This window comes from Rhinolophus sinicus, linkage group LG10 (assembly GCF_036562045.2).
Source record: "Rhinolophus sinicus isolate RSC01 linkage group LG10, ASM3656204v1, whole genome shotgun sequence".
NCBI lineage: Eukaryota > Metazoa > Chordata > Mammalia > Chiroptera > Rhinolophidae > Rhinolophus > Rhinolophus sinicus.
In genome coordinates, this window is record NC_133759.1 from 11,425,844 (window position 1) to 11,451,057 (window position 25,214).

The 25,214-nt window shown below is 37.3% G+C and overlaps 1 protein-coding gene across 1 annotated transcript in view; it reads left to right on the forward strand.

The window, feature by feature from the left end:
* Positions 1 to 25,214, forward strand: part of ULK4 (unc-51 like kinase 4) — a 650,099-nt gene that overhangs the window by 20,945 nt on the left and 603,940 nt on the right. The window contains exons 9-17 of the mRNA XM_074312876.1: positions 1,830 to 1,922; positions 3,808 to 3,926; positions 4,081 to 4,150; positions 5,723 to 5,816; positions 10,273 to 10,377; positions 12,708 to 12,768; positions 14,118 to 14,299; positions 15,158 to 15,204; positions 16,559 to 16,565. Coding sequence (XP_074168977.1) covers positions 1,830 to 1,922; positions 3,808 to 3,926; positions 4,081 to 4,150; positions 5,723 to 5,816; positions 10,273 to 10,377; positions 12,708 to 12,768; positions 14,118 to 14,299; positions 15,158 to 15,204; positions 16,559 to 16,565 — 778 coding nt within the window. The remainder of the gene's footprint in view (positions 1 to 1,829; positions 1,923 to 3,807; positions 3,927 to 4,080; positions 4,151 to 5,722; positions 5,817 to 10,272; positions 10,378 to 12,707; positions 12,769 to 14,117; positions 14,300 to 15,157; positions 15,205 to 16,558; positions 16,566 to 25,214) is intronic.

Here is a 25,214-nt window from a genome sequence, read left to right on the forward strand (position 1 = left end):
TTTTAATGTGATATATTTTTGATAGTCCAGTCATGTAATGGGGCTATCAAGTGACAGGATAATAGGCACCGTGTGAATTTTCTGTGTTGTAGCAATGTCAGTAAGTTAGAAATTGTGGCATGGGACGGCAGAGGGCAGGGGGAAGGGCCAGCGGGGAGTGGGGGGCAGTTTCCCTGGCCTGGGAGACAGGAGCAGCTGGTTTCTAGTTCTGGTTCTGCCACTTAACCAGAACTGGGGTAATGGGGGATGTTTGAGCCAGTATTGGGGATCTCTGTTTCAGGGTGCAAAATGAGTAATACATTTAGTGTAGCATATAAAAGAATCCATTCTCTATCTTCACTAAATATGAGGGAAAACCTGCTGAGGGAAATGGTGATTCCTGTATAAGTTGTAGGACAAACCTCCTATGCTTATAATAGAATGCGTTTAGGATTAGTGTTATTTTGGTAGATACGTCTAGACATCTTTTGATAGGATATAAATATACTTAATTTAGGATGGCATATCTACATTTCCACATATTTATAACCCTGTATTATATGCTTTTTTGTGTATGTAAATGGGACCACTCCATAAACTAGTTTTTTCTTTCTATATATCTGTTTAGTCATTATAAATGGCTACAGAATGCACATTTGATAACCTATTATTTTTAGAGTGCTTCTTGATTTAGACTATCATATACATAGTGCTACAGTAACTAGCCTTTTGTGTATTTTTGTTGTCATTGTTGATAACTTGGACAGTTATCTGTTTTGGATAAATTTCTCAAAGTGGGGTTGCTGGCCAGAGGCTGAGAACAGTGAAAAGTTTGGTACATTTGCTGCCTTCTAGGAACATGCCCTGTTTCACACTTCTAGCGATGTTAGAAAGCTCTTTCCCTACCGCTGTTACCTCTGGTGGTCTTTGCTAATGTTATAAACTTCTGCCAATCTGACGGATGAGAAAGAAATTCTATGTCGTTGACAATTTTTATTTCTCCGTTAGTGAATTTTAAGAGCCCTTTTAAAAAGGGGTATTGTATGTGGTGGCAAATTCTTTCTCTTTATTATTAGTGTGTGAATTTTGATCAAAGTAGATTTCATTTCAATACAGAAATTTTGAATGATGAAATTAATCAAATATAAATTATTATATTTTTAAAAATCGCAATGAGGCCTAACCTTTCTGATGAGTCTGATGAGTGTACCTAGAGACATAATCTATTCGTAGCAAAACTTAATGCTTTGAAAATGAGGCTGGGTTTTAGCTATAGCCTAAAGTCATTTTACTGTAGGTAAACTAGGTAGGTCACAGTTGACTGTTAAACAGAGGTGTGACTGAATGTAGTCATGAAGTTGTTTTGTTTATTGCTGAATGAAGTTCTAAAAGTGAAGTTTTGCAAATGAAATGTGTGTAATAGGTCGGGTACCTAGAATAATCTAGCCACTCTTGGGACTTGAAGGGTGACAGAATTATAGATTGATAATACCTGATATATTTACTTTAAAATTTAAAAATACTTAGAGACTCCCTCATAGGCTGTTTTGAGAACCCAAAGTGTTTTCGTCAGGCTCCATGGAACATGAACCCTGAAACTTGTAATACTGAGTTGTCAAACTCTCATTCTGTACCATTTCAGGCTTCTACATTACTTTTGAATTATTTGTTGTTAAGAGTTTAATTGCATACTAAAATGAAAGCGTAAAGTATGAAACAATCTCAAAGGTACATTTATATGGAGATATTTATAAATTGTCAGTTCTGATATATGTAATTGGGAAACATTCTGGGATTCTCTGTGGTATATCATGTTAAAATAAAAAATTTAACATTTATGTTTTGTAAAGATTAACTTGGGCAGGCCTACTGCAGCATTCATTTTGGAAGGATGTTTTCACTAGAAAAGACCAGGACTCAAGCCCTGAGGATTCCAACGTCAGGTAGGATAAACTTACCTGTGTGTGGGTCGTGGTTATTAAACACTCCCATTACTATTCTAATAATGCAGCGTCAGTGACATGTTTTGTGTTCTTGAATTTGTTCATTTTCTGGTCAGTTGTTTATTCTCCAGTCACTGATTTAGTATGATAGTCATTAGTTCTGTTCACCAAATATAAGTGGCTTTTCACCTTGCAAGCACATGGTAGGATCTCAATTCTGCCTTTTAAGTTAGGGGTGGTCATGTGACTTGCTTTGGCTAATGAAATGTGAGAAGTGGTATGTGTTATTTCTAGATAGAAACATTTAAGAGCCACACTTCTCCTGATAAGGTAATTGGTTAGAAAATGTCAAAACGGAGTTGCTGTCAGGCCGGGTCTTCAGTGACTGCAGTGAGCATAGCTTTCCTGCCAGCCTTTGTGGCCATGTTCATGAGTGAGACATGAAGTTATGAGATTCTGAGCCCTTGGCATTGGCAGGTTGTATGTCACCACAGCACAACCTGGCTGATCCTGACTAATATACTTTATTTTTATTATAAAGTTTTCTTAGCTCAGGACACTTCCAAAAATGGTGGTATGTAGAAAAGAACAAGTGGAGAGGTAATTAAATAGAGGTTAAGTGCTGGTAATTGACTGACTTCCCCCACCCCCCAACTCATTCAGTGGTAAATGGTTGTCTGATTCTTACTTTTAATCTTGGCAAAGTCAGTGTATTGGGTAGAGAAGTCTGAATTCTATTGAATGTCTTTCCCAAACGTGAGTTTCTCTGATCCAGTGAGCTTCAGCTATGCTCTCACCAATGTATTAGGCTCTGTGGGAACTCTAGAAAACGAGCTCTGGTCCATCAGTGTCAGCAAGTCACAGCCCACCTCTGACCTTTTCGTCACCTGCCTTTTAATCGCTATGCATTTTCTTTCTTTTGTCTTATTGCTAGGATTTTTTCAGTAAGGTACTGAATCAGGAGTGAAGGAAGTGAACATCCTTGCCTGGTTTCTGATTGTAGGATGAAAGCATTCTGGCTTTCCCCATTAAGAAGGATGAGCTGGAGATTTTTGTAGCTGCCCTTTCTCAGTTTGAGTGAATGTTGAATTTTATCAAATGCTTTTACATATCAGTTGATATGCTCATGTGGCTTCTTCTTTAGACTCTCATTATGGACTCTTACATAAATTGGGTCTCAAATATTGAACCAGCCTTGCATTCCCACAATAGACCCTACTTAGTCATGGCATATTATAGTTTTTATGTCTTGCTGGACATGTTTGGAGCCCAGTGGCAGGACAGTGAGAGAGGGAAAAAAAGCAGAGCTGCAGGTATTTGCCTCATGTTCTTGGAATCATAGCTCTCTGGTTAGAGAAGAGGATGCCCCATCCTCAGAGTTTGAGGCACTTGGCCAGAAGCAGCTGCTGTTCCCAACCAGCTGTTGCAGGATTACCTGGAGACTGGGGCAGGACAAAATGGAAAAAGAAAACCTAAGGATTTCCCCTGTTCTGGCCTTTAGGAGTCTCCCTTCCCATTCCTTGGAACAGAAATAGAGGGCTTCTCTTGGGGCTCCTTCTGTCTGTACTTGCTACCTTGGAGCCCAGGCCGGGCAATACTCTAAGGGGAAAAATAAAAGGGAAACTGTTCGTTTACTGGTACTTCGAATTCTGGCTTACTTCCCCGGTCTGCCTGCTGGTTTTTATCTTTCAGGGTTAAGTACAATGCCTTATATATAGTAAGTGCTCATTTTAGCTACTTAATGAAAAGTATTACTTTTCTAACTCTATGGCTTCGCCACATGTCAAGTGTGATTTAATAAATCCTTCCCAACCTTTATGTTCTACACAGAAGAACTATAGATAGCTCAAAAGCGAGTTTGTGTTGACTTTCTCCTGTTGAACAGCAGAAACATGATGGAGTGTTCTGGGCCACAAGATTCCAAGGAGATTTTGAAGAACCCTCAGAGTGGACAAGCAAAAGGAGAGAGGAGTGGTCAGCCGCTAAGTCACTCTATGAGACTAGGTGAGCTTTCATTCGTGCACCTTCTTACTGCTTAGGATGCTATCTCTGAGAGTTCCACATTTGTGTTATCTTTCTCTCTAAATCTCTGTCTGCATTATGCTCTGCTCTTGACCTTCTGTTGCTTTGTGGTTAATGTTCTACTTTCTCGCCACAGAAAATCCAACTGAACTGCGGCCTAAGAGTAGTCTTGGGGGTCACCTGAATGAGTCCATGTTTCTTCTCAGGTATGTAAACAATGACAGAGCAGTGAGCAATCCATGCGACATGAGTGTTAAATCGTCTTCCAGCATCTGTTGTCTTGCTGACAAACCATGTTACACAGAGACAAAGGACAGGGCGGGATGTGACTGCCAAAATCCAGCTTCATTCTCTTATCTTCTAAGTTACTGTTAAGTGCTGGCTGTATGTAGATTTTGCTATGTGTTTAAATTTTTTTTTAACCCAACCCACTTATCTTTCCTATTCAAAAAAGGATTAAAACTGCTTTATTCTGTACTCCCATTTGAAATAGAATTGAATTTAAAATTTCAGAAGTCCAGTTTCTTTATTTGGATAAAGACTTATAGAAAAGAACAGGTTGTGTTTTTCTTTAAATGTTGTTTTATATGGGAGGCTTGAATAATGTTTGTAATCATCAGAATAATAAAAAGATTAGAATGGTATTTTAAGGTGATAATGTATTTAAAATTTTAATATGTAAATTTTGTGTTATATTTTATTCATAGTTTTAGTCTCATAGAGAAATAGTTTTATTTAATGACATAGGTGTTATAATAATAAACTAAAATTTCCTGATTTGTTTTACCCATATTGAAATGTAGCGTATGTTAAGTGCATCTATATATGGAGGGTGCCCAAAAAATGTATACATATTTGAAGAAAGGAAAATGTATTAAAATTGTAATACTCAATATATACCGATAATAAAAGAGGAATACAAGTCACGTCTGACTTCTGCAATTACAAGAGGTTCTCAAAATTCAGCGTCCAGACACTTCTAATTATGGTGAACTACTTCTTGAGCAACGTTGACCAAAGTGTCCACTTGTATACATTTTTTTTTTGGCACGCCTGGTATATCTTACATATTTTAAATTCAAGTTTTTAAAAATGTGCAATCTCTGGCATATTTTGTGAGTACTTATTTAAAAAATGAATAAACAGGTAAATAAGTGAAAGAGGTGAGAATTCTGATAGTTGGGAATTTGAAGAAATTCGTTAAAAACCCTGGTCATCTGAGTGAAAGAATTTCATAAAATGTGAAAATCTCAAAATCAGAGACCCAGGGGTAATGGAGTGGCCTGTTGAGAATATGACAGTTACTGGTACGTGTAGGAGGAGTCATTACAAACAGATGCATTGCAACTTGTTACTTAGTAGGTTCCAAGGTAATTTTCCATTTCAAACATTTTCTGAATTAAAATTGTAAGTATTATCCATCCAATGTGGAATATCTGATCTATGTTATGATGTTAACCCTGCTTACACTAACAGGCATTTAAAAAATAATAAAAGCAATGCTTTAAGTTTTCTAGTTAAAACAGAAAATACTGACTATAGCATAGAAGCTGTAAAGAAACAATAAAGTAGCCAGGAAACTACTTTAAAAACAGTTATAAAAATAATAGTGTCATGTAAACATAAATTAAAGTTTAAACTTTTTTTATATAAAGTTTTTATGTAATGAATCATCATATTCTACCGTTTTTATGAGATGTGTTTTTTCCCCAGAATATAGTAAACAGAGGATAACATTTCTGAAATCTGCATAATGCTCACTGGTATTTATTTTTCAGTTCTCGTCCTACTCCAAGAACTAGCACTGCAGTGGGATTAAATCCTGGTGAGGCTCTGACTCAGAATTCACCACAGAAGACTTCTTTGGCCCAGGTGAACAGAGATGGAGGAGGTTTTTTTTTTTAAAAAAAAAAATATATATATATATATTAAAAAATATATTAAATATATGTATATATATGATAATAGAAATTCAGCAGAATAATTACAAGTTGCTCTCTGACCTACGTTCATAATTACAAAATTAAAATTAAGTCATTTTCCTTGATTACCATTGTTTTTTCTAGAAAGTACTCTTAGGTTATTTATTTTTGATAGCAGCTTTATTGAAATATAAGTGACATGCCATGTAATTCACTCATTTAAAATGTACAATTCATGGGCTTTGAGTTTATTCACAGCGTTAGACAACCATTACCACTGTCAATTTTAGAATGCTCTCATTGTCCCACAAAGAAACCCTGTACCCATTAGTAGTCACTCTCTTATTTCCTCCAGTTTCTCTCCCCTCACGCCCTTGGCAACCACTAATCTGCTATATGTTTTTATAAATTTGACCATTCTTGACATTTTGGATAAATGGAATAGGATAATGTGATCTTTTGTGACAGGCTTTTTTCTCTTAACATAATGTTTTTAGGGTTGATCCAAATTGTAGCTTGTGTCAGGACTATATTCCCTTTGATTGTCAAGTACTATTGTGTTGTATATACCACATTTTATTTTTCCATTCATCAGTTCGTACATATTTGGGTTGTTTCCACCTTTTGGCCATTGTGAATGCTGCTGTGAACATTGGTGTACATGTCTTTGTGTGGGTGTGTTTTAATTTTTCTGTATATCTTCAGGAGTGGAATTGTTGCATCATATGGTAACTCTGTTTAACCTTTTGAAGAACTGCCAAGCTATTTTCCAAAGCTGCCACATCATTTTACATTCTCACCAGCAGTCTATGAGGGTTCATTTTTACACATCCTCACCAAAACATGATACTGTCCGCCTTTCTTTTTTTTAAATTATGGTAAAATGTACGTTACATAAAATACACCATCTTAACCATTTTCAAATGTGCAGTCCAGTGGCATTAAGTGCATTCACATTGCTGTGCAACCATCATTATTCTCCATCTCCAGAACTTTTTAATCATCCCACACAAACTCTGTACTCACTAACAATAACTACCCATTCCCTGTCCCCCCCAGCATGGGTATAACCACTATTCTACTTTCTGTCTCTATGAATTTGCCTTGTAACCTCATATAAGTGGAATCAGAGAATATTTGCCTTTTGTATCTGGCTTATTTCACTTGGCATAATGTCTTCCAGGTCCATCCATGTTGTTGCTCATATCAGAATTTCATTCCTTTTTAAGGCTGAATAATACTTCATGGTGTGTATATACCAGTTTATTCATTCATCCTTTGATGGACACTTAGGTTCTTTCAACCTTTTGGCAATTGTGAATAATGCTGCATTGTCTGTTTTTGATTACAGCTATCCTAGTGGGTGCGAAATTGTCTCATTATAGTTTTGATTTGCATTTCCCTGATGACTAATGATGTTGAGCATCTTTTCATGTGTTCTTTGGCCATTTGTTTATCTTCTTTGGAAGAATGTCTATTCACACCCATTGCCCAGTTATTGCGTTGTGGTAAATCTTTATGTGTTCTAGATAAATGATTTACAAACATTCTCTCTCATTCTGTGCGTTGTCTTTTTCACTTTCTTGGTGGTTTCCTTGAAACACACAAAAAAAGTTTTTAATCTTGCTGTAGTAGTTCACCTTTTTTGTTTGTGTTGTTGCTTGTGCTTTTGGTGTCATAACTAAGGAACCATTGCCTAGTCCAAGGTCATGAAGAATTATGTCTATGGTTAGATCTTACATTTAGGTCTGTAATCCATTTTGAGTTAATTTTTATATATGGCATGAAGTAGAGGGTCCAGCTTCATTTTATTGTGTGTGTGAATATCCAGTTGTCTCAGCGCCATTTGTTGAAAAGACTGTTTCCCCACCTCCCCCATTTAATGTAATGGTCTTGGCATTTTTGTTGACTATCGATTGACTGTAAATGCGAAGGTGTGTTTCGAGGCTCCCAGTTCTGTCCTGTGCATCCATATGTCTTTCCTCATGCTAGCCGCACACTGTTGGCATCACTGTAACTTTTTAGTAAGTTTTGAAGTTAGAAAGGATGGTTCTTGCATTTTATGTGCTTTTCCAAGTTTGTTTTGGCTATTCTGGGTCTCTAGCATTTCCGTATGAATTTTAGGATCAGTTTCAGTTTCTGCAAAGAAGCCAGCTGGGGATTGTGATAGCAATTGCTCTCAATTGGGGGAGTACTGCTATCCTAACAATATCAAGTTTTCCTCCACGAACACAGGATGTCTTTCTATTTCATTAGGTCATCTTTAATTTCTTTCAATCACATTTGCTTTGAAGAAATATTTTGAATTAAAATTTTTTTCCCAAGTTATCTTTTATTGTATGTACTGGTTGAGAAAGAAAATTGCTTTCAGTTATTACTGTAATTTTTATGTAATGTGAAATTCATTTGGACCATGGGAAGCTTATTTCTGCGTTGAAATGAAATGTAAACGGGTTATAATAAAATCTCACTCTGCTAATAATTGTTTGGTTATATGGGAGGTAGAAAATCAGTGTAAAAGTAAAAAATACATTCTGAAATATGGTAGATGTTGAATCTCTTCTGGGAGATAGTTACTGCCAGAGCTGTCTAAGTATATGTAATCATTTTATTGAAAATATTTAAGCAGTAGTTATATAAGTACTGTAAGGAAGTTTGTCATATATATGTGTATATATATATGTATATATAGATATGTATAATTATTATTATTATTTTTAAGGAGGGCACAACTCGCAGTGGCCCATGTGGGGATCGAACCACCAACCTTGGCGTTATTAGCACCACACTCTAACCAACTGAGCTAACCGGCCAACCGTTTTATAACTTTTTAATGATACTTTTTAAATTCAATTATAAATATTATATAATAAGTAGAAAACTTGGAAAATGTAGAAGTGGACAAAGAAAGTAATAAACTACTTATAATTACTCAATCACTGATTATATTTTAATATCTCTACTTTTGATTCTATATATATAAATATACATGTTCATTTTCGAACAAGGGAACAAAATTTTATAGCTTAATATTTTTCATTTAGTGAATGAGATCTCACTGCAATTTTTTGAAAACTTAATGTATTCCTGAGCATTTTGTTTAAATTTTGCTATTGTGAATGGGATATTTGATTCTTATAGCCTATTTGTGTATGCATTCAGTTTATAGGATATTAATCTTTACATATAAATTTTGTAACTGGTCTACCTTACTAATTCTTATATGATTTTAAGAATTTTTCAGTTGATTCATTTTTGGCTTTTCTTTCAAGTCTTTCTGTCTTGAAAGTTCACGTTCTTAAATGTGTTCTTAAAAAATATTTTACCAAGTACCTTCTTACTTATTCTTAATGTGTTTTTTGTATGATTGTCTTTTAAGTTGCAAAAGGATGGTCTTGGTTTTCAGGAATTTTATTAGCTAATCTGTTTCTTTATCCATGTCCCACCTCAGTTATGGATAATTTATTTTCCTTATTTTTTTACATCACTGTTTCGCTTTTCTGTTTTATTCAGGTTTTCAGTTTGCTGATCGTGTTTCAATGGAAATTTTTGTTTTTAATTTTTTATTGGGGAATGCTAGGGAACAGTGTGGTTTTCCTGGGCCCATCAGCTCCATGTCCAGTCGCTGTTTTCAATCTTTAGTTGCAGGGGGTGCAGCTCACCATCCTGTGCGGGAATTGAACTGGCAATCTTGTTAAGAGCTCGCGCTCTAACCAACTGAGCCATCTGGCCGCCCTCTCAATTGAAGTTCTTAAAGTCTAACTCTTCTTTGTTGTCTGACGTGAAATACTAAGGCATAGCAACGGGAATAAAAGTTCTTAAGTAGAGCACAAAGAAACATCTCAAGGGAATAACTGATGGCAAACATCTAGTTACTCATTTTCATCGTGTATCAACTCTACTTTCACTAGGTTTTATAAAGATGTAGATGTTTAACACTTACGGAACAGGTTAGTACTTTAGCCTGAAATTTTTCATGCTGTAATTTTAACTTTATATTGAATGTTCTGCATAGCAGAATTAAATTGATTAGTGGTTGGTGGATGAAAGATTCAAAATCATGGTGGTAATTGCAAAACCACCTTGCCTCCTCATAGTGTAGAACATTTCACTATAGAAGATCTGTTTTCCAGTCCAAACCAGGCTTTGTGGTAAACATGAGCAACTCAGTTACTTTCTCTGAGCTTTTTGTTTTTCGTCTGTAAAAATGGGAATGATGACATATACGATGTAGGATTTTTGTGAAGATCAAATGAAACTATCTGTGAAAGTGTTTTGAATAGCAACCGAGGTAGGTTACTGTAGGTGACCGTTTTCAGTGGTGTCTTACTCAGCATCTTACTAGCTCAGTCTTTTAAAGCTTTTCGTTCGTTACAGAAACAGTCTAATTTTTGTTCTTGTTTCAGGGAACAAGTGAACACCTGAGTCAGCAGGACCTGGAATCCCGCATGAGAGAGCTTATCTACACAGACTCAGATCTTGTCGTCACCTCCATTATTGACAACCCGAAGGTGAGGAAAGACACACTAACCACTGAGGCCGGAAGTTTGGGTGATTTCTTCATTCCCGTTCCTCTTGTGGTCTGCTTTTATTTCGTTCATGCCCCATGTCTACATTTCTAACTCCCACCCTGTCTGTCACCCTGGCCTCTTCTGGCTGCCTTTCTGCTTCACTGAGTGGTGAGTTTTCTTCCTCTTCTGCACCACCTCTGCTGCCCATCCGTCCAGTGGGCTGAGGAATGGCTACTGACTCTTCCAGCTCAGACCTTAGTCCTCGATTCCTTGATTTCTCACACATACTTAACGTGGATCACTCCAAATATTCTGGACGCTGATGTGCTACAGAGGCAGCTGTCAGTGAGCATCACCCACCAGCTTGGCTGGGTGGGCAGATTAACAGACATCATACCATTTCATAGGTTATCAGGACTGCAGGGTAGGCAGTGGGAGATATTGGGCACTTGGGGAGTCATGGAGCACAGTGCACTTCTACCTGGTGTGATTTTTGTTCTGTCTTTTGGAATGTACTACTGTATTACTAGGATATGAATACTCGCCTTAAAAAAACAAATTTCTCTGTCCCTCTGTTTTCTATTGATTTCCAGTCTCCAGCATACATTCCCCTACCATCTATTCTGTATTTTATTTTTTCTTCTTTTTTAATGTCTTTTTCAGTATTAATTTATGACAGTTTCCTCTCATCTCATTGGGGAGCATTATTATAGTTTAGAATAATTGGGTTCTTGGATGCTTGTTTATTTACTAGAAAGACAACATTTAGCATAGATTACCCAGCTATTTTTCACAGTGGAGCCATTTCTTTTTATGGGTTCATATATCTGGCAAAGGAACTATATATTATGCCAAACTGAATGTGTTTTGGGGCATTTTCCCATTGGACTTTCTAGAACAATTGGTGATATGTTTTGACCATATTCTGTCTCTATTTCTTTATTTCATTCTATAACCACATTTTGTTGTTTCTGGGAAAACTTAAAAGTCAGTAGCAGTTTATTTTTTTATTTTGTTTAATGTTCTTATTTTGAACTGATATACCAAAAAAGTTAAATATACCTTTTACCCACTTTCTTTTAATGCTAACACCTTACAGGATCATAGTTTGGTTAGCAAAGCCTAATGTTGGTACAGTGCTATTAACTAAACTACCAGACTTGTTTGAATTTTACCCCTTGTGCCACTGAGTCTTGTTTTCATTCTAGGGTCCCACATTTCAGTTTGTTATTATGTCTCCTTACTCTCATATCTGTCCTTGTCTTTCATGGCCTTGTGGTAATTTCTCAGTCTTTCCTTGGCTTACATGACCGTGACACTTTGAAGTGGTCAGGCATTGTGTACACTAGTCAGGTATTTTGTTGGATGTCCCTTAATTTGCGATTGTCTAAGAGTTTCTCATGATGAGGATGAGGTTCTGCATTTCTGGCGTGAATACTACCAGCAAAGGTTTTAAAAAAATGCTCTCTAGATTTTGCGGAAGTTAGACATAGAAATGATGGTTGAATTTTTTTGTGTATTAAAAACCTGAAGATGAAGTACCCCAGCTGTTCCCATTACATGTGAATCCAATTACACGTTTTCTTCTCTTTCCTCAAAAACAAAAACCAAAACACATGTGCTTTACCATTCAGGCTGTCACAGCTTCCTGGAATGGTGTTTTCTTTAATTCAACCATCAAATTCTAACCATTCTTTAAGACCTCAGTCCACATCTGCCTCTTCCGTAAACCCTGTCCTGACCACATCAGCATAAAGTGCTTGCTGCAGTCTCTAGTATTAAAAAAAGAAAATTCTCTTGTGAAATGTAATGGTTTGTCTGTAATTATGTGCTGCCTGTTTTGCACTGTTACTTACATCTTTTGTTTTTTTTATTGTTTAACAAATGTTTTATTAATGAGATGTTTGTCATACTGTCAGATCCCATCCTCTGACAGCAGGATCATGTCTTTTATATCTTTGTATCCCCCTTAACCCTTACTTAATATCGTACCTCACTCTCGCAGGTACCTAACACATGTTTTGTTGAATGACTGAATTTTTAACCTAGAGGTAAATTAGCTTACAAGTAAGCCAAGACAGGATGACTCTTTTTCCATGAAGCTTTATTCTATGGCAACTATCACTTGAAATTATTTTATTTTTATAAGTTGTTACCCACATTTGTTTACTTTAATCTGAAAGGGCACCACTGAATTCTTATTCTTTTGGTGACAAATCTTACAGCACTCTTTTTTTGTCCTCATTGATTTATAATCTGATATAGGAGGTGAATCAGGAGACTGATGTCTGTCTCAAAAGGTTTTTTTTTGTTTTTGTTTTTAACTGCAGATCATGAAACAACCACCAATTAAATTTGATTCAAAAATATTGCATCTACCAGCACATTCAGGTAGGATCCTGAAAGGTTAATCGAACACATGGACACTTTACAGATAGGTACAAATATGAAATTTAATAGCAAATGGAATATTTTACTCACGAGAAGCTAAATTTCTGTGTCCTTGCTAACTGACTTTTTCTTGGGGCAGTGTTATGTCAATTATAAACAACCTGTGATGCCTTGGTGCCAGCCTTTGACCTCACTCAGCTGAGCCTGGGCTGCCCTGTGCTCTTGTGGGTGGGAGAGTTCTGTAAAGCCGGGTGAGTTTCCCTGTAAGTGGGTGGGCCCTTCTCCTGCCCTTCCCCTTGTAGAGCCAGTTGAATTTCCAACATTTATGGTGCTCCTCTGGATGCAGAGGGTGGGAGACCACAATGAAGAATTGAGAATCTATTCGTTGGAACCGGGGCAGTTGAGAATGGCGCCAGATGGTTTACGTTTGTGGGGATGGAGATGCTTCCAGGAAGACTGCTATATTTCCTTTTGCCTAATGAAAAATCTTATTTAGGGTGAACATCAGAAATGTTTTTATACATTAAATTTGATGTATGTTGTTTGATAAAGCTGTTAAGCTAATTTGGAAAAATTTCGTCATAGCTATAGTAGAATCTATGATTTGAAATCAAATCAAAGTAAATTAAAAAATAAACTATATTCAAATTTAAATAAACCATGCCAAATAGAACCACTGTTTATGAAAACCTAGAGGATGAATATATTGAAATAATTTTCTTTCCCTTTTCCCCTTGACTTTGAGTCATTTTACAATATTCTATAATATTAGCAAATTACCATTACAGTTTATTTTGTTTAAAGATACAGGTCAGCTGAAACCATGTTAACTTTGGATGGCATCGCTTTTCCTAGGTTTTTCCTTTTGTTTGCATAGGGTTTTGGAGGAAGGACTCCCAGATGATTTCAGCTACAATATTAACCTGGTTATGCTTAATAGTAATTTCATTGGAAACTTTTAACAAATAACATGTTTGGCTTTTCCAACATTTTAAGGCTAAATGACTTTATTTGCACAGAGACTCTTTTGTTTTAGTACAGTTTTATTTAACTTTACATTTTGTTTTCAGTTGCAGGATAACTCTCCTTTAAGCATCTGCTTTCTTTTTTTAAGCATATTTCTTTATTGATATACTTGAAAAGTCTCCACAGGTAGAAAAAGCGATGAGTATAGAAGTAAATAAAAATAGTGTCAACCTTGGAGCATTTGGGTTTTGGCATTGTGGTCATGATTTTTTTGTTCTCATCTTAGCTATTGAAATTCTATGTTCCATTTGATTTCTCCTGTAGTATTTCCAATAATCCTTTTTCACATGAGACCCACTGTTAATATTTTATTTTCTCTTCAGTGGATAAGTTAGTATTACTGAAAGACCAGGAGTGGAATGACTTTTTACAACAAGTGTGCTCACAGATCGACTCCACCGAAAAGACCATGGGGGCCTCGCGCGCCAAGCTGAACCTCTTTTGCTATTTGTGCGTGGTGGCTGGACACAGGGAGATGGCCACCAGGCTCCTGCATTCCCCTCTGGTAGGTAGTTAGGTTGTGACGTACAGACTCCTTTCATGGTCCTTCCAGCATATTTTCTGCACGTAACTTGTATATATTTATAGAGATTAAAACAAGTGCTAAAATATTACATTGATTGAATTACCATGAAAATTTAATAATAAGATTATAGGTTTGCCCAAATTGTCCTCTGTTTAATCCTTAGGTCTAAAAGCAGTTGAGTAGGCAGTAATTTTCAACTTCTTTTGTAGTATCCTGGCTTGCATTTTATGTTAACTTGGAATCACTGTAAAAACAAAAGACATTTTTCGTATCTGTAATCATAAGACAGAGATCTTTTCATCAGTGAGTGGAATGAGCTGCCCATGTGGAATAGGGGCTCCTCTGTTGGGTCACCTGGTAAACACCAGAGTTTCTGAAGGAGACACATGGAGCCTCTAAGACTTTTCCCCCCGGTAATATTTGTCAGACTCTCTTGGTTCATCAGTAAAACCATGGGAGTTTGGCAGGGCTTTTGAAGTCCTCCCGAGAAAGGAGTTACAGGTCCGACGTGTTGCCCTCGTGGGCCCTAATTTGGGTACTGGCTTGAAAATTTAAGTCATTTGCTTTCAGGATAGTGGTAAGGTTACTTTTTTGGTACTTGGTATGTGATTGTGGGATGAGGGGTGGCACATTTAGGGAATAGGAAACTGCAAGTACAGTTCTTAGATTTTACTTTTGTCTTATTCATATATCCAGTGCTTTTGTATTTTTGTAAATAATTATCTCCTTGGGGCAGGATTCACATTTCGCTTGTACATGTATCTGATTTGTTAACTTAGTGGTCACTTTCTGAATTGTTTCACGAATGAAATGTGCATCTTAAATTTTTTATTCTAGTTTCAATTACTGATCCAGCATTTGCGAATAGCTCCAAACTGGGATATGTAAGTAACATTTATATTTTAATAATTTATTCTTTATTATTTTATGAAGTAATTACAGCGTACACACTTATCAAAAGCACATAGTCCTAAACACGTAATCATAAAATATTCTGAAGTAATGATGACTGAATCATAGAGGCAGTTTCTATAGGCATCCATTTGTAAACTTAAAGAAGACTTCAAAATAGTCCTCATCCTAATATGAATGTAATTCTAGGATTATATAACGTATGTAACTGTTTCTCTTCTTGAGTATGCTGTATCAAATACTTTATCCTTGATCCCTGTGTTTTAATTTAGTTATATTTCCTAAGGAGTTTTCCCTTGCCACTGTACCTTTCCCTTACGTACTGCATAGCTCCCTTAAGATATTAGTTAAAAACCTAATGGGATTATGATCTGTATGCTCTTGATGGAAGGATGTGTACTTGCTTAGGGAGGCAGCATCCGTGATGAAAAGCATAATAGATATTTAGAAGGCTCTGGGCTCTGGTTGCCTTTGACTTGGCCAGATGATGACCTCTTCCTGAGTCTCAGCTTCCTGGGGAGTCGGTGTGGGATGATGAAATTGCATAGGCTTTGGATTCAGACAGACCTGGATGTGGGTCATAGATCCGTCCCCTGGACAAATTGCTCTAACTGCTTAGCCTCAGTTTCCTCATCTAGAAAACGGGGAGAGGGTATCTATTGCAATAGATTTTTGGTAATAAACTTTGAGTGAGATAAGTATATGAAGTACCTTGCACAGTGCTTGGTCCTTCTTACTGGGTGCTTAGTACATGTTGGGGGTGTGGAAGTCATAGTTATTATCAAGCCTGCTCATCTTATACCGGAGGTGCCAAAAAACTGTATACACCTGACTTGTACTCATCTTTTGTTATCAGTATATATTGAGTATTACAGTTTTAATAGTTTTTTCTTTCTTAAAATGTGTATACATTTTTTTGGCTCCCTCTGTATTATTGTTAGGAGAAGCCCATGAAACCATGAAGATGAAGGGGTTTTATGAAACGTGGTAGTGGTAGGATATTAATTACTCTTCCAGGCTAGCAAACTATGGGGGAATAAGAGGTGTTCAAAGATGCTTTTTTGGATAATTATACATTTTCTAATGTTACTTTCCCAAGGTAAAATCTGGCATTACAAAATAGGATTTTCAGGTAATTTTTGAGCAGGCGAAACTTTGAGAAGATTTGTTGTATGCTCATTAAAAAGAAACCAAGGAAACAACCCTTCAGCTAAAGCTTAAATTGTGTCCTTGAATGGGGTGCCCTCTGCTGACTTTTAAAAATTAACATTCTTAAATCTTTCCAAGTGCTGTTTTAAAAACTTTTTTCTAATTTTTAAATTGAAGGTTTATGGTAAGGCAGTTTTGAGGAAAATGAGTTAAGGTAGACAAGTCCTCTGCTTGGATCCTTCTTTTGCTCTCTCTTCCTCCACGCCAGCACCTCTTCCAGCGAGGCCTTCTCTGACCAGGTCATGTCACTCATAGCATGTGATAAAGGTCCTTCACTTAGCTGGGGATAATCACTGTTGAAGTAGATGTTTATTTCTTAGCTATATTAATATAACATGATATACTTTTAGTTTCTCTTCCCCTCCTAATGTATTTATGTATTTTTAATGTCATTAATTATTTGTCTGTGATACTTTTTTAAGGTTTGCTTTTATAAAAGGCATACCTTTTAAAAGGTGTGCTGTGGTGCTCGCTTCGGCAGCACATATACTAAAAGGTATGCTATGAATGTCTGATCATTTTATTAATATTTACACTGTTCCCTAGTTTGTGATAGTAAATATTGTAAAAAGTTGAATGATGAACATTTTTGTACTTAAATCTTTGTGTCTATCTCATTTCGTTTTCTTCTTAGGGAAGATTTATAGAATTAGAACGAATGGATAAAAGGCAATAAATATTTTTGTGATTCCAGTTAAATTGATAAAATGCTGTTAAATTCCTGTTAAATTGATAAAATTAGAAACATTGTGTCAGCATGCATTCCCAATCAGTGTGTATAAAAATACCCTTTAGCGAGAACTTCCAACAGTGGATATTCATCAGACTTTATAACCTTTGCCAATCAACTTCGTTGAGGTATAATTCACATATAATGTATAAATTTTAATTTTATTGTGGTAAAATATGCATAATATAAAATTTACCATGTTAGACATTTTTAAGTCTACAATTCAGTGGCATTAAGTATATTCACAATATGTGCAACTCTCACCACTATCAGTTTCTAGAACTTTTTCATCATCCCAGACAGAAGCTTTAGCTATTAAACAGTAACTACTCCTTTCTCCTCCTGGTAACCTCTATTCTCCTTTTTCTCTGAATTTGCCTGTTCTAGGTATCTAATGTAAGTGGGATCATACAATATTTGTTCTCTTGTGTCTGGTTTACTTCATTTAGCTTAATGTTTTCAAAGTTAATCCATGCTGTAGCATGTATCAGAATTTCATTTCTTCTTGAGGCTGAATAATACTCCATATATGTAAATGCAGAATTTTGTTTATCTTTTCATCTGTTGATGGACAGTTGGGTTGCTTCTACCTTTAGACTGTTGCAAATAATGCTGCTATGAACATTGGTGTACAAGTATCTGTTCAAGTCCTTGCTTTCAGTTCTTCTTGGTGTTCACCCTGGAGTGCAATTGGTAGATTTTAGGGTAATCCTATGTTCAGCTTCTTGAGGAACTATCGTACTGTTTTCCACAGCAGGTACACCATTTTGTATTTCTACCAGCAATGCATGAGGGTTCCAATTTTTCTGTATCCTCCCAACACTTTTGTTTTCTTTCTTTTTGATACCTGTCCTAATGGGTGTGAAGTGGCATCTCATAGTTTTGATTTGCATTTCACTGTGACTAGTAATATTTAAGCATCTTTTCAAGTGCTTATTGGCCATTTGCATATATTTGAAGAACTTATCAGTTCAAATCTTTTGCACATTTTAATTGGGTGGTTTTATATTGTTGATTTGTAGGAGTTCTTTATATGTCCCGGATATTAACTTCTTATCAGACACATGGTTGACAAGTATTTTCTCTCCTTCTGTGGGTTGTCTCTTCACTCTGTTCTTTGATGCAGAAACGTTTCACATTTTGATGAGGATTTTGTACATAGGCCATGAAGTCATTTGGGAACAAAGAAAGTTTTATTTTTTCCTTCCCAATCTGTATACCTTTTTTTTTGCCTTGTCTGATTGCACAAGCTAGAAACTTCCAGTATGATGTTGAAAAAGAGTGATAAGAGGTGAAATTCTTGCACTGTATCTGATGTTAGTGAGAAAGCTTTGACTTTTCTCACCTTTCAGTATGATGTTAGCTGTAGGTTTTTTTGTAGTGTTTATCAAGTTAAAAAGTTCCTCTCCATTTCTGGTTTACTGAGAGTGTTTATCATGAAGGGTGTTGGATTTTGTCAAGTGCTTTTTTCTGCCTCTATTGATATGATCATGTGATTTTTCTTTTTTGGCCTATTGATGATAGAAATTCACTTTTTAAAACTGAAATTCAGTGATTTTTAATCACAAATTTATACAACCATCACCACTGTCTAATTCTAGAACATTTTCATCACCTGGTGAAACCCTGTATCCCTTGCCTCCTCCCTTCGGTAAACACATGAAGAAGTAACTGTAACCTTTCAGGTCTGCTCTGTCTCATATGGTAGCCAATTGCCATATGTGGTTATTTAAATTTAAAATTGAAACCAATTCCAAATAAAAATAAAAGAATCATCTATTTAGTTCTTCACTTGCGCCAGCCATATGTTAAATGCTCAATATAATCACATGCGTTTGGTGGATACTGTATTGAATGATGCAGACATGGAACGTATCTGCCATTGCACGAGAGTTTATTGGCCAGTGCAGCTTTAAATGTGGTCATAGATACGGGGATGGTGCTAAGGTACAGCATAACAGGTCACTGGGGGCACCTGAAATAATGGCATTTAAGAAGAAACCTGAGGGCGGCCGGGTGGCTCAGCTGGTTAGAGTGCGAACTCTGAACAACAAGGTTGCTGGTTCTATTCCCACATGGGATGGTGGACTGTGCCCTCTGCAACTAAGAAAACGGCGACTGGACTTGGAGCTGAGCTGCGCCCTCCACAACTAGATTTAAATTAAACTTGGGAAAAATAATACTTATTTCATTAAAAAAGCAATAGTGTATATTTAGCTATCGGGGAGGCTATTTTAAATTAAGCACACTATATTGTGAACTGAGTGGGATAATGAGGAGTTCACAGAATAATTTAAAACTGCCAGGTGTTAGTTCCTTTGTGATACCATCTTTTTTTTATTCAATTGGTTGTGACTTTTATTCATGGCAGCAGCCACTAGAGGTCACTCAAACACTGGAAACCAAGTTTTTCAAGTTTAAGAATTTTTCTTTCAACTTCAGGAAGAAGCAGGCTTAGCAGATGTATAGTACCGTGTTTCATTTCTCTCTCTCTCTCTCTCTCTCTCTCTCTCTCTCTCTCTCTCTCTCTCTCTCTCTCCCTCCCTCCCTCCCTCCCTCCCTCCCTCCCTCCCTCCCTCCCTCCCTCCTTCCTTGGAATTTCTGCTACATGAAATGCAGTTGCATTCCATTAGTTATTAATACCATTTGAGATTAACGAAAGCCAAGACAGCCTCTCCAGAAATATGCAGTGTTAACACCTTGCCCATGATTTCAGGGGATTTGGGCACCCAGTTGGGAAACCGTTGGTGAACCATTGGTGCAGAACTCTTGAGACCAGGTTTCCGTAAAACTCTCAGTTGGGTGTGTGTAGATAATCTTTCAGTAAATCATTAATAAAATATCAAGATGCATCCTGATTTCTCCAGTAGGTTTACTACCATTGGACAGTAAAAATTGTGATTGAACATCCTATAAGCATTTTAAAGGCATAGAACCTCATTTATTCACCTTTGTTTCCCACAGTGCCTAGCAGCAAAGTAATATGCATTTCAGGCACTCAGTGTTGAAATATTTAATAAATGATTAAAAGAATGTTAGGCAAGTATGCCAGTGTAATTTGTTACAGAGAGGAAGAAGAGATGGAGAAAAAAAATCTGTTTTACTATCCTTACAATATAATTTAAGTTTCTTTCATCTTATTCTATTGTCAGTGGCTTCAGAAAAGAGCTGATCGTCGTGACCTCTTGTATGTATTTAGAAGCATTTGTTGAATTCTTCTTTATCTCTTCTACAGAAAAATATAGCCAGTTCTTGAGTTTTTCCTCCTAGATATTTACCACTCAGTAATCATTGTGGTTCTTATGTGTAATAATTTTAAAGAAATATTCCTGATATTTTGCTACACACGTGTATTCTCAAGCATGCAGTAGATATATTTTAGGAAATTCAGTACAGAACCCTAAAATTTAGAACTAGAAGGAATATTAACAGATGTTCTAGTTTGACCCCCTTCTTTAAACATCTTTATTATGGAAAATTTCAACATACGTGAAAGTAGAGCAACAGGAATAATGATATCCATTTACTTCCAACAATTATGAGCATTTTTCCAGTCTTGTTTGTCTATCATCTTTCTCCCTCCTCCCCTCCGTCTCACATCCTCTCTCTTCTCCCTTTCTCTACCCTCTCCTCACTTCCACCTCCTCTCTCTCTCTCTGTCTGTCTGTCTGTCTGTCTCTCTCTGTCTTTCTCTCTCCCTCTCCCTCTCCCCCTCTCTCCCTCCTTCCCTCCTTCCCTCCTTCCTTCTTTCCTTCCTTCCCTCCCTCCCTCCTCTTGCTGTAGTATTTAAAAAAAATTCCAGGTATCATATTTCACTCATAAATACTTGACTATATGTGTCTAACAGAAAAGGATTAAAAAAATATAACCACAATATCATTGTCACACTCCACAAAATCCACAGTGGTTCCTGAACATCATCTAATGTGCCGTCAGTGTTCAAGTTTTCTTTATGGTCACATACATTTCATTTTGCACTTTTTCACGGAGCCAGGATTCAGTTAAGGTCCTGTATGTCCTGTATTGCATTTATTTTATTTTTTTAATTGAAATTTATTGGGGCGACAGTGGTTAGTAAAATTACATAGGTTTCAAGTGTATAATTCTGTATTACATCATCTATTATCACATTGTGTGTTTACTACCCAGAGTCAGTTCTCCATCACCACATATTTGACCCCGTTTACCCTCTTCTACCATCTCCCCTCCCCCATTACTCTCTGCTAACCACTAAGCTATGGTCTGTGTCTATGAATTTTTTGTTTCTTTATTTGTTTGTCTTGTTCCTTTGTTGCTTTCGGTTTTATATCCCACATATGAGTGAAGTCATACGGTTCTCAACTTTTTCTGTCTGGCTTATTTCACTTAGCATTATAATCTCAAGATCCATCCATGTTGTCGCAAATGGCACAATTTCATCTTTTCTTATGGCAGAGTAGTATTCCACTGTGTATATATGCCACATCTTCTTTATCCAATCATCTATCAAATGACAGTTTGGTTGTTTCCATGTCGTGGCCACTGTAAATAAAGCTGCAATAAACATTGGAGCATATATATCTTTATGGATAAATGTTTTCAGATTTTTTTGGTATATACCCAGGAGAGGGATTGCTGGGTCATATGGTAATTCTATTCATAATTTTTTGAGGAACCTCCACACTGCCTTCCATAACGGCTGCACCAGTCTGCCTTCCCACCAACAGTGTATGAGGGTTCCTTTTATGTAATCCCTCAGATGGTAGAAGGGAATGACCCAGGGTGACTGGCCTTAGAGAAGGGACACTTTATCTGCTAGAACTGGAAGACAGGATTACTAAAGGTAGATGGGGTGGGGGTTAAGATTTGGTGGTGGGAGGATGAGGGATCTTGTAGCTAATGGCTTCTGACAATGGAGTTCATCAAAGTCGCCATCAGAAAGAGGGGAATGAGTGCCCAGGGGATTTGAAGTAGAGAAGATATGAAGCTGTCCTCTCAGAGAATGAGAAAGCTGACTCACTAGGGAAAGAGAATAGGGTTCCACAGAAACCAAGTTTGTGATTCAGAATTTCAGGTGACAGAAACCAGTTTGCCTAGTTGTGTGATGTTCTCCAGAAGATGGTTGGGTTTCAGTGGGAGGGGGGTGGTCTTTTGGAGGGAGAGAGTGGCCACTTCAAAACCCTCTCACATAAGGCCCTGTGGTTTTGCGTCTTACACCCCAGAACCCAGTCTACGTAGGAAAGCAAGTAAAGAAAGGCTGTGAGAAAGTGTAGGCTTATTGGCTTTGATGGTTTTGTTGAGTTCAAACAATTATTGCTGAAGGGTTTTAAATCAGGATCATGAAAAGATATGAGTGGAAATAAGAGAATGTTTGACTCTAAGAAGTTTTGGAGATACTGTCAGGCTCCGGGGTGTGTCTGTGCCTGAGTGGCTGAATTGGGGTGGAGGGAAAGGATGAGGAACTGCGTGACGCAGTGAAGGAACCCTGTGGCCAGGTGTGTCCTACTCATGGAGACCCACTCTGCTGAAGGTGAGGACCGGAGGAGAGGTGGGAAGGAAGGTGGTGAGCAAGGAGCCGGTGTCCTCAGTAGCTAAGAAGACAGAGCAGGGGGTCAGTAGCCAAGGGCGCTGAGGAAAAGGCAGTGTAATATGATGTGTGAGACCCCAAATCGCAGGTCCTTTGGCAAGACAGAGAGTTTGGGGGTGTTAGTGGGAGTGAGGACACCATCCTCATTTCGCTTCCAAATACACTTTGACGTAGGGTCAAGATGACATTTGCTGCGTGGCACTAGGAAGCACAGAGAGACATAGATTTTCCACCAGAATCTCAGAGAAAGTGATCTCTGTCTCCTTTGCATAAAGTGCTGTTTACATTTGGCCCGTCATCAGGACGTGGTTCACAGCAGTGTCGTGTGTTTGCTGGTGTCTGTGTTCCAGCTCGAGACAAAGCACTTGCCAAAATGTTGCCGGTGGGAAGAACTTTTCACACAATAGTTAACCATGTTTCTGTTAATACTTTTCTTTCTAAAACCTGCGTTTGAGCAGGATCTTCTTGTTGCTGGCAATTTGTAAAAATGATGCTAGATGCTTTCCTGAAAAACATGACCTCTACCTTGTTGGTTCATATTTCCCCTCTTTTCATAATTATTACATAGCCCCCCTGCCCCCCAAGTGCTTTGTACCCCACTGCTGAATCGGGTTAGTCTCCGCAGTAGTTTTTGTATCGAGGTGCTGTAAGATGCCATCTTTCCCGTCAGACACTGCATGACCATTTCTGGCTAGTTTGCAGCCCTGAGCCGAGACCCATCATTTATCATCTTCCACATTGTTAATTTCAGTGAATTTGCCCTTGTACCTCCCTGCTAACTAAGCTGTGTTTTCAGTTACTTTTTGGACAAATTTGTTGAAAATGGTGAAGCAAGAGTTGAGTAATATTCACGTCTTTGTATAGAGTGAAGTGAAACGTGCAGGATTTGTTATATTAAAGCCATGATGCTGAAGTGGATAGCATTTGGGGAATTACCATATTTGAATCACTTTTGCATACAAATGAAACATCTTACATCAAAGAATTCTTAAAAGGCATGCTTCCTAATTTCTTATAATGACAGAATTCATTTAATTTCTTACCTGACATCTTGTAGAACAATTTTCAGCTTCTGTTTTCTGCTTTGACTAATTTTTATGCTCATTTTACCTGAGCTGTGAATGTACCTTTGTTATAATATTTTTAGAGCAGCAGTTGTGAAGCCTATGTATTTGAATGTGATGTAATTTAGTAATCCTTGGGAACCTAGCAAAGCATCACATTTGATTTTCTATTAGATGAAAGAAACATGGAAAGAGAATTGGTGATGGAAAGACTTGCACAGAACACAACTAGTTGGAGCAGATCCCTAAAACAGAAAAGTGCAGTTTAACATGAGCTCCCTTTCTAGTTCTGCTATTTGAGGAGCATTGAAGAGACGACTATTAAACATACAGTAACAAGTAAATAATAGTAATTATGTATAGCAAGCTTAAAACCTCCATGTTGGAGTTATGTTCTTTATGCCATAACTTTTACATATTCAAACATTGAAAAGACTCATTTTAATAAAGGACAATGGTAACTTGGTTTGTTAAGAAAAAATTATGTAGTGAGTGTAATTATGTTCTATTCCCAAATAAAAATGTCATTTAACCCTCAATATATGTGTATATGGGCATATACATACATACACATACATACATCATGTACACGTCAGTTGATGCTTACATTAGATACAGAATGAGGACCTGCCAGAAGAGTGTAGAAGTACCTAGAATGTATGTCTGGCTTGGGTTCCTGTCCCCTCCATTGTCAGGTGTAGTTTGGGGTCGCCAGAAGGAAGCGGAGATCGGTGGAAACGGGGTGTGCATCTCTTCCCAGGACAGCGGCTGAGTCCTGGCTGCCGTGCACTTGTTAGCACTGTACTGTTCTCATCGTGTGTCATGCTGGGTGGATTCTAGGTTGAAGCCTCTCATAGACCCCGAGGGTCTCTCTGACCGACCTCCTGCAGTCACTGCCCACAGTCACCACTGGCGAACCTCGCTGCTTGAGGAGTATTCAAGCGGAATTCAGAGGCTCATTCTGATACCAAGATGACATATGAATCTGTTGTCCCCGGCAGTTCCAGCAGTTTCTTCTTTAAATTTGAGCAAAATGAACTCAAAATTAGTGAAACTAATAGTTTGTAAAGGCTTAAAAGGCCGTTACTCAAAACAAAACCCTATAACTTATTCATTGATCAGCCTAAGGGTATCATACTGTGTTCCAGTATCCTTTTCCAAGAAGGATGAATCCAGCTATTGGGTTGGAGGCTGTCATTTCCAATATTAATGAGTTTCATAAGCTGACAAAGGAAAAACTGGAAAGTGAAACTTTTCAAAGGGGATTATATAATTCACAGTCCCTAATGCATGGTACACTGAAATTGGGATAATTCAATGATGGTTTGTTTACAAAGGGGTGATTGACTATAAGAGATAGAGCAGTTATCCAGGGTTAGGAATAGTGGAGTTGTTCTGACCTCTTTCTTATCC